Source organism: Ziziphus jujuba, chromosome 9 (genome assembly GCF_031755915.1).
Source record: "Ziziphus jujuba cultivar Dongzao chromosome 9, ASM3175591v1".
Classification (NCBI taxonomy): domain Eukaryota; kingdom Viridiplantae; phylum Streptophyta; class Magnoliopsida; order Rosales; family Rhamnaceae; genus Ziziphus; species Ziziphus jujuba.
In genome coordinates this window covers 26,431,219-26,441,795 of record NC_083387.1, presented here as the reverse complement: position 1 = coordinate 26,441,795, position 10,577 = coordinate 26,431,219, and the positions used below count along the sequence as shown (strand labels likewise).

Below are 10,577 nucleotides of genomic sequence, written 5' to 3'. Positions count from 1 at the left end.
TCAGGTTCGTGTACTAACAAAGTCAGGCATTAGTTAAGAGTTTCATTCCTTTGGATTTAATGCCCTCAAAATTAATTCATATACCACTAGAATACCATCGGGGGCAACAAGCTGCACTCCGTACAAGATTATGAGGTCCTTGTCTTGATGGTTGTATTGGACAGAGATTGAAAAGATTAATTTATAATCGGGAAAGTACTTAATAAATTCTTCGTTCACAGGCTTAAGCATTTAAATCATACTCATAACGTGGAGGATTGTAACACTCGATTAAGGATGGTGAATGTTGTAAAAATTATTATTATTTATTTTTTCCATTTGTTATTATTGTTGGGAAAATGCAAATAAAATCTCATATCAGTAAGGAATTCAAAAAGAATCTAGTACATAATTTAAGTGGTGCAACTCCAATCATTGCCAAATCAAATAGGAATTTCACTTGAAACTGGACAAGTGGGCTTGGCACGTGGCCAGTTTGGCTCGGATTCTTTTCGAGAGATATTAGAACCAGAAAAGATCGAACGTTGATGGAACTCATGATGGGCATCAAGGGATATCGTACTCACATGTAGGGGGAGGTTTGCATTGGTGGGACCTCGTGATGGGTATCAAGGGATGTTGTATTCACATTGGTGGGACCCTTGATAATAAAGATTCAAGCATTTTTTTTTTTTTTTAAATGTCATTAACTAACATATTATTTTTTTCTTCTTAATTATTAATTTGTTTATTTCAAATATTTGTTGATAATGGAAGTGTCTTCGTATAAACCTTCATGCATGCCGTTTATGTGAGAAATTTTTATAGTGCCCTGGCTTGCCGGAATTTTGTGGCTTTTTTTATTTTTTCTTTTTCCGGTAGTGTCGTTTTATCAAATGTTTGATCAGATTTTAGACAATCAATATATGTGGCTACTTATTTCAAAATATAATATATATATATATATATGGCTAATTTCATAAACTTACCTGTTAAAATATATATGATTCTAATATGGAGTGATAACGAAATAATACATTAGAGATAGAGGGAGATAGAGGGCTATATAACAGTTTTGACAGGAAGAAAGCATAATTTATCCCCAGGAACGATACTCTGGTTTAAAGTGTACATAATCTGCAACAATATTTGTATTTTGCATCAAGCTAATAATTGACGGTAAACAATTTTCAGTAAGTACGTCATAGAGAGATAATTTGCGTGTGGTTTTTCCTTCTTTTAAATGTTATATATATATATATATAATTTTTTTTTTCTTTTGAGATAAATATATAAAGTTAGCCTACCTAGAATTTATGTTCCAAAATTTTATATATACTTTTTGATTTTGCTAGTAACATATGAGCTACATGAGTAGGACACTTCTATCCTTTTTTGAACGCTAAGAGCTTCTATCTCATACTATTTATGTGTTTACCAAAAAAACCAAAAAAGATTTTGGTAGTTTTGAGAGGAAAGTATAATTCATCCCCCACCAAAAAAAAAAAAAAAAAGTTTTCTTTTGAAAGGAATGGTTTAAACTTTAGAATCTTCAAAAATATTTGTGTTTCGCATCAAGTTAAGAATTGAAAGTAAATAATTTTCATTATAGTAGAAAGAAAGAAAATTTGCGTGTGATTTCTTTCCTCTTTTAAATATTCTATTTTTTTTGGAGATAAATTTATAAAGTTAGTTCTAAAATTTTAAATATATTTTTTGATTCTTCGAGTATTTATTATTATTATTTTGAATATGATTGTTCAAGTAACACATGGGCTACATGGATAGGACACACATCTTTTTTATAGAAGGCCATATAACGATTTTAGTTTTATTTATTTATTTATTTATTTTTTGGCACAAAAACGATTTTAGTAGTTTTGACAGAGAAAATATAACTTATCCCAAAAAATTGATACTTTGATTTAAAATTTAGAACCTAAAAAAATATTTATATTCGCATTAAGTTTGTAATTGAAGGTAAGGAGTTTTGATTAAGTACGTCAAAGAAAGATAATTTGCGTGTGGTTTCTTCCTTCTTTTAAATATTATATTTTTTTAGATAATAATAGACCTAAGAAAGATAATCACCTTGCTACTTTTAAAGGTGCATGGGACATTCTTTTAGTTTTTGGTGTCTCTATGTATATTTCTGTTATCTTGTTCAATCTATATATACATATATACATTTACTCTTCCTCGCGATATCCCTTCCTTCCACCAAGTTCTAATACCAGCAATAAATGTAATGTGCATGGATAGTGATTGATTAGTATAAATTACAATTAGTCGATTTGATAAGAGATTGATCGGCTATATTAACATTTTGGCATGAACACTCTTTTGGTAAAAAGAATAAAATAAAGAAACCACATCTTGGTCACGAAGAGAAAAATTATAGAGATCCAACATCCTAGTCATGAACATCCTTTGATCTTGCATGATATAAAGGATAACAGCCAAGTTACCCACTGCCATATTTGCAACGATGATATCAAAGACTTTCCTTACTTTGTCTGTTATGAATGCAACCACTGCCTTCACTATTTATGTGTTTTACCTTTCTTGCAACAAATCAACCACCCCATTCATCATAACCATCCTCTCATTCTTCAATCGATTGAATATTATAGACATTGTGATATATGTAACTGTAGCATTGATAATTCCTTATGCAAGATCCATATAGACATTCATTGCGCCCTAAATATCCCCACTGTACTCTTCGAAACCAAAAGTCCTCATGATAATCATCAACATCTTTGTCATAAGCAACCGCTGGAACTTGTTGACAGCAAGGATGGCAAAGATGATGATGTTAATTGCTATATATGTGAGATGCCATTGCCGAGTCAATTATCCTATAGTTGCAAAATATATATGCCAGCATTTCTTTCACAAATCATGTGTGGAGTTGTCGCCTGAGATAACACACCTTGTCCATCCAATACATCCTCTCATTGTTTCTCCAGTCGTTGTTTCTCCAACAACTGTTGGTACAAAATGCTTTTTATGTCGGAAAATATGTTTTAACTTCATTTTCAAATGCAATCAATATTGTTGTAAGATAATAATCCTCAAACCAAGCCATTTATCTATGTGTTTACAAGCTGCTGGTCAGAGAAGAAAGAAGAGGAAATTTCCAGGTTCCAAAACGGCAACACTTTGCTGCCACATCAGTTAATGAAGGATAGAAAAGTCATCTCATGCATTTTTCAGTTACAACAATTTGCTTGCCACGTAAGAACTGTTGGAGATTAGTTGAACGCACCGTTTCTTGTTTCGGGAAATACATATATGTATTATTTGGTCTTCTTCTTCATATATCAGATATAGAATAGAAAAACAGAGAGTGGGAAAAAGTTGCAGACCTGAGAGAAAGCTTTGTGCGAAGTGAGTCCCTTTGAGTTTTGGAAGCCATTCTTTCTCGTTTCTTTGTATTCTCAACGTGGTTTTGAGAGAGATCTCTATGGAGATCGTGTTAGATTTTATGGATCTAAATATGCATAATAAATTCCATAAATCATAAATTACTAACCTCCAAACGCAGCCATTGGTAAATTAGATCTTTAATCCTGCAAAATAGAAAATAATGTAAAGTAGTGCCTATGGACACACTACTCTCAAACCACTCTCAGATCTCTGAAAAACCCTAATATCAAAACACCGTATGGCCTCAATTGTTTGCTTGCCCTAGACCTTTAAATAGTCTCTGCAAGTCAGACTTATCCATTAATTTTGACACACATAAAATAATAATAATTTGATAATATAATTATACTAGGAAAAATATGGATAAGTCATTGGGCTTATAAAGAGAGTTGGTCCTCCAGTCCAATGGGCCAACTAGAGTCTTATAGAGAGTGTGTGACCAAGGGCCCTACTACAAAATAATAAAATAAGCCAGTCCCATTAATGGCATAAATAGGCCCTGTAAGTGAGTAATTGATTATGCCAAGTCCACAAATATTAATTTAATTCAACATTCTCCCACTTGGACTGCATAATCATCATCATATAATCCAAACTCACTTACTATAGAATCTCCCGAACCATAATGCCATTTCATCCAAATATATAGTATACCGACAGGGCACAACAATATACTAGACTAGGCAGTAGAGATTCTCTCAGTAAATCTCCCAAAACATGTTACCATTTCAACTGAGCACTTTGCATGCCATAAACTCAGTCTAGGTAGTAGAGATTTACCTAACCATGTGCAATCCCCCAACACATAAAACCATTTCATTCAAGCACATTGTGTATCGACAGGATACAACAATATACCCAAACTAGGTAGTAGGGATTCACCATGGCACCTGTGGATCAACATACACATATACATAGACTAATAGTCTCAACAGGCTTGTAAATATAAGGAGCAATAATATGTGTAATAAATCATCTCATAAATAAATAATGATCCACATACATCAATGTATTAAAATATTCAAAGAAATAAATAATTCTCAACATGGATATTACTACAGAAAACATAACAAACTCCCACTGACCCACAGCAGTCTCAACTGCTTAACAATCCCATACGGGACATATGCTCCTCAAATATGCCTACCGGTAAAGCCTTGGTCAGTGGATCTGCCACCATGCTATAAGTCGGCGTGTGAACAACAGTAATGAGGCCCTCTTCAACTTTCTCCTTTACCACAAAATATTTCACATCAATGTACTTCGCACCAGGAGTACCTTTTAAATTATTGGAGAAAGACACCGCTGCAGTATTATCACAATACATCATAATAGGCCTCTCAATGGAGTCAACCACTCCTAAATCACGGATAAAATTCCGTAGCCAAACTGCATGACGGGTAGCCTCATAACACGCCACATATTCTGCCTCCATAGTCGAGGATGCTGTCACTGACTGCTTGGCACTCCGCCAAGACACAGCACCTCCTGCCATGATAAATATATAACCAGTGGTAGATTTCTTATCATCCACACAACCTTTATAGTCTGCATCACTATAACCCACTACTTCAAGAGAGTTGGTGCGACGATATGTCAACATATGATCTTTAGTACCCTGAAGATACCTAAAGACCTTCTTAACTGCTTGGTAATGAATAGGACCAGGATTGCTCATAAATCTACCAAGCACACCCACAGCAAAGGCTATATCAGGCCGTGTACAAACTTGAGCATACATCAAACTACCTACTGCTGAAGAATAGCGAACATTCTTCATTGCCATCCTTTCTCTATCATTCTTGGGACACTGATCCTTAGAAAACTTTTCACCTTTCGTAACCGGTACACTTCCAGGAGAACAATTATGCATATCAAATCTCTTAAGAATTCTATCAATATAAGCTCTCTGAGACAATTGCACTACATAATTAGTCCTATCTCGAACAATCTTAATGCCCAAAACAAAAGAAGCCTCACCAAGATCTTTCATATCAAAATGGTTGCACAACATCTGCTTTGTCTCAGCTAATAGGTCAGTGTCATTAGTAGCCAAAAGTATGTCATCAACATACAACACCAGAAATATAAAACTGCTCCCACTGACCTTCATATATATGCATCTATCAACAACATTCTCCTTAAAGCCATTTTGGATGACAACCTCATCAAACTTAAGATACCATTGTCTTGAAGCTTGCTTAAGACCATAAATAGATTTCTTAAGCTTACAAACCAAATTACCATTCCCCGTTTGTTGGAAACCAACTGGTTGAACCATATATACATCCTCATATAAATCACCATTCAGAAAAGCAGTTCTGACATCCATCTGATGCAACTCCAAGTCATAATGCGCCACAATCGCCATAATAATTCTAAAAGAATCCTTTGTGGATACAGGAGAGAAAGTCTCTGTATAATCAATTCCTTCCTTCTGGCTAAACCCTTTAGCTACAAGTCTAGCCTTATACCTCTCCACTTGACCATTGGAGTCCTTTTTAGTCTTAAAGACCCATTTGCACCCAATAGGCTTGCTACCCTCTGGTAACTCAACCAAATCCCATACTCCATTTGATGCCATGGATTTCATTTCATCTTCCATTGCATCCAACCAAAAATTTGAATTTGAACTGCTTATGGCTTCCTCATAAGTGATTGGATCTGAATCATCACTTATGTCAAACTCATGCTCCTGCAAGTAAACCTCATAGTCATCAGGAATAGCTGATCTCCTAGTCCTTTGTGACCTCCTCAAGGGTACATTAGCATCTGCAATAGCTGGAATATCCTGCTCTTCAACAATGAGTTCATTCTGACCAACTACTGGTTCATCAACTACTGGATCAACAATATCTCTATCAGGAACAACTATACTGGGAATGAAAACACTTTCTTCTCTAAATTGAGATTCCCTTGGACCATTACTATCATCAAAACCCAAAATCATCTTCAAAATAAATGGCCCTGTCTGATTCCACGATCCTAGTGGTGTGAGAAGGACAAAAGAATCTTGAACCCCTAGATCCTATACAATAGCCAACAAAATATCCACTAATGGTTTTAGGATCCAACTTCTTAATTTGGGGATTATAAATCCTTACTTCAGCTTTGCAACCCCATATTCGAAAATGATGCAAATTAGGCTTTCTTCCTGACCACAACTCAAAAGGTGTCTTAGGAACGGACTTACTTGGAACTTGATTCAAAATATAAGCTGCCGTCCTTAAAGCCTCTCCCCACAAATAATCTGGCAACCTAGAATTTGCCAACATAGACCGCACCATATCCAACAAAGTTCTATTCCTTCTCTCAGCTATGCCATTTTGCTGAGGTGTACCAGGCATCGTATATTGCGCATCTATGCCACACTCACGCAAATAAATAGCGAAAGGCCCTGGGTTCCTTCCAGTTTCATCATACCTACCATAAAACTCACCACCTCTATCAGACCTTACAGCTTTTATTTTCTTATTCTTTTGAAGCTCCATCTTTACCTTAAACTCTTTAAAGGCAACTAAAGAATCTGACTTCTCACGAATAAGCTCAACATGTCCATAACGAGAGTAATCGTCAATGAAGGTAATAAAATATCTATAACCACCCAAAGCAATTGGTGTAAAAGGTCCACATATGTCAGTGTGGATTAACTCCAAAACATCTCCACACCTAGCTAACTTATCCTTTCTTACCTTGGCAGTTAACTTCCCTTTCACACATTCAACACAAGTCAACAGATCAGAGAAATCAAGATTAGGAAGTATCCCATCCTTCACTAACCTTTCCATTCTGTGCCTAGAAATATGTCCCAAACGTTTATGCCATAACATTGAGGAATTGTCATTAACTCTTGGGCGTTTGGAAGCAACAATAGAATTAACAGAGAAATTGAGACCATTATTAAATAAATCAAGCTTATATAAATTGCCACATAAAGTTCCAAAACCAACAACTTTACCATCCTTAAATAATTCAACTTTGTTATTTCCAAACAATAAACTATAACCTTGACTATCCAAAACAGAAATAGATAACAAGTTTCTTCTTATTGAAGGTACATAAGAAACTTCTTGCAACTCCAAAGCATATCCAGTGGAAAGCTTCAACTTGATTGTTCCCACAATGTCCACCTTCACTCTTGAGCTATCTCCCATATAAACATGCTGCTCAAGATTGGTTGGGCCCCTTCGGCTTATCATCCCCTGCAATGAATTAGTAACATGAATTGTAGCTCCAGTATCTAACCACCAAGAATTCATAGGCACATCAATAATATTGGTCTCAATCATTAAAATATTACCTTTCTTCTCTTGCTTTCCCTTTAAGGTCCAACAGTCTATCTTCTTGTGCCCAACTTTATTGCAGTATCCACACCTTCCATTGAAGTACTCTTTCCTTTCTCTAATCTGAAAACCACCATCCCTAGGTCCTTTAGGCTTCATACCAGAAAACTTCTTCCTATTGGGGTTAAAACCCTGCCCAGGCTTGAAACCTTGTCCTGGCTTGAATCCATGTCCCTTCTTTTGGAAAAACTTCTTGGACTTATCTACCTGATGTGAAACCATAGCAACAGACCTAGACTTACTTAATTTAATATCATCCTCTTCCTTGACAAGGATAGTAGTCAATTCCTCCAAACTACAACCTTCTTTCTTAGTATTCAAACTCGACCTTATATTATCAAACTGTGATGGAAGACTCCTCATTATAGAATAGGTCAAGAACTCCTCTCCAATGTCCATCTTAAGATCTTTCAGCTTATTATAATAGGAGGAAAGTAGCATAATATGGTCCCTTACTCCTTTAATACCATCATACTTGGTATTGTTCAATAGGTCCAAATAATGATGCTTCTCATTCATATCAAACTTGATAAACTTCTTTCCTATCTCCTCAAGAAGTCCCTTTGCAGTATCCACTTTAGGAATACTAGCATATATGGCCTCATCCATGTAATTCTCCATCATCATCATACAGCACTTATTAGAGTGCTTCCAATCCTCATAAAGTTTCTTAGCTGCTACAGTACTTTCATCAGTCGAAATCTCTGGTGGATCTATCTCCAAAGCCAAATCCAATTTCATGAAGGTCAAATTCATAACTAAGGTTTTCTTCCATTTCTGATAATTTGTCCCATCCAATTTCATCATGGCAGTCATAGGCATAAGATTTGGGGTGCTACTAGCTGTAAAAATAGTAAACAACAAGACATTTAAAAAATTTAAGACAATTCAATTACTATTTTCCAGCCCCTCAACACAAAAACACAAACACAAATATCGCTTGGGGTCTTTGTAGCACTAAAGATACCCTTACGCGGGCTAGGGACAGTCAACCAAATAACCACAATCAAATGCATTGAACTGAATCACCGACAGGGCAACTCAGAACCTGCAATACATGGCATTTAATTAACTTCCACTGCCATTCCAGACGTCATACAAAGCAACTAAAACTACCGACAGGGTAGCTTAATTACCCGCATAGACCCTGGTTAATAAATGGGAGAAAATAACATATTGGCAATTTCATGAAATAAGCAAATATAAAACATCCCATCCACTATGCCAATATACATTACATTGGTACACATAATGCAAATAAAATAAGTCTCACGACAGGTGAGTACCTAAAATCCCACACTACTATACCAACTAGGCACAAAGTGTCAGGACCCGTCCAGAATTCTTTCCCCGGAACCCTAGACAGCCCTGATCCCAGGGAAACCCTACCGAACCTTCGAACGGTCAATCCGGCAGAGCCTCCCCTAAGGGATTTACTTACCATAAAATTCCCTGCACTGAAAACACACTTCTAAAATTATCCCCTTATTCCTCCCACAGTACTACAAATCGATTCCACAAATTGCAGCACTTAAAAAAATAAATACAGTAATCCAGTGCAAAATAAATACAACAAGAGTGAAAGAAATATTACAACTGCAATAAAAGAATAACAGGGTACTGCCGAACTAAAACAGCGAGGAAGATCAAGTCCGCTCCGAGTGAACACCGACAACCTGGTACCTAGAGGAACGGAATTTAAGAGTGTGAGATGCTAATCATCTCAGTGAGCGACCCTACTACTATACCATATAATATCACAGTAATAAGTATAAATAATAATTATTTGGAAATAATATGTTCTCTCAAAACCCTTACAATTCTCTCAGTTGGAAAGGTTCCCCTTTTAAAACAATTTCACAAACCCTTTATCCATATTCCCCGAAAACCAAGACATCAATTAAATACCAGAAGCGGTAACAATTATATTTTTTAATTCCAATTCAGTTTCCAAACATTTTATTTTTAAAACACAGTTCTGAAAATCATTTGATGCACCCACTATATACCAGTGGCGCCAACAGTACCCAGCGTCCCAAGGTACCGCCAGACAGGAGGTTATAGAAAGAAACCGGCATACGGTCGCGTGGCGTCCCACTGCGCCGCTGCTAACCTGGTGTCCCGGCCAATGGGGGGTGGCCACCCTCTCCGATGGCATCCACAGGACACCCTCATAATATCACCTGCGCGCTACTCACACCCACCTGCGCGCTAATCATATCCGTGTGCACAATATCCATATCACATATACATATCACATAATCAGAACACCAGTACGTGCACGGTGCATCTAAAAATCATAAAATCCACAATTTAAATTATAAAACAAATTTCACATTTTTCATAAACATAGCGGGCATAATCCATCCGCTTGAACCGGGAAATTCTCCACAATTTCCTTATAATTAATACCATAAATCCCATGATTTTCAAATCCACCAACTCCCAAATCCATCAATTCAAATATCCACATTTTTTTTCCAAGCATAAATAATTCTCAAAATCTCATAATCAAATCTCATAATATTTCATGGGCATATTTTATAAAAATTGAAATCACCAACATAACCAAATATTTTCCTTGAAATATTTGAAATTCAAATCGTGCCCAATTTACCATTAAAACCACACCAATTTCAAAATCCTCAAAACCATAAAATAATTCCACACGGCATAAATTTGTAGAATTCGCATTTTCTTAAATCCAATAAATTCATAAATAATTCTACAATAAATCCAATAAATATTTGGCACATAGAAATTAAATTCCAAATATTTAATTCACACAATATATTCATCAATTAAATTCCCCAAAATTAATTT

At 35.7% G+C, this 10,577-nt stretch overlaps 1 protein-coding gene across 1 annotated transcript; it reads right to left on the bottom strand.

Annotated features, from left to right (window-relative positions):
• Positions 1-7,423: 7,423 nt before the first annotated feature.
• Positions 7,424-8,155, bottom strand: LOC132799498 (uncharacterized). Its single transcript, XM_060811523.1, has 2 exons — positions 7,712-8,155; positions 7,424-7,613 (listed from the first exon to the last, which is right to left on the bottom strand). The coding sequence occupies exons 1-2, from the start codon at positions 8,151-8,153 to the stop codon at positions 7,579-7,581; spliced, it is 477 nt and encodes a 158-aa protein (XP_060667506.1). The 5' UTR covers positions 8,154-8,155; the 3' UTR covers positions 7,424-7,578.
• Positions 8,156-10,577: the final 2,422 nt, after the last annotated feature.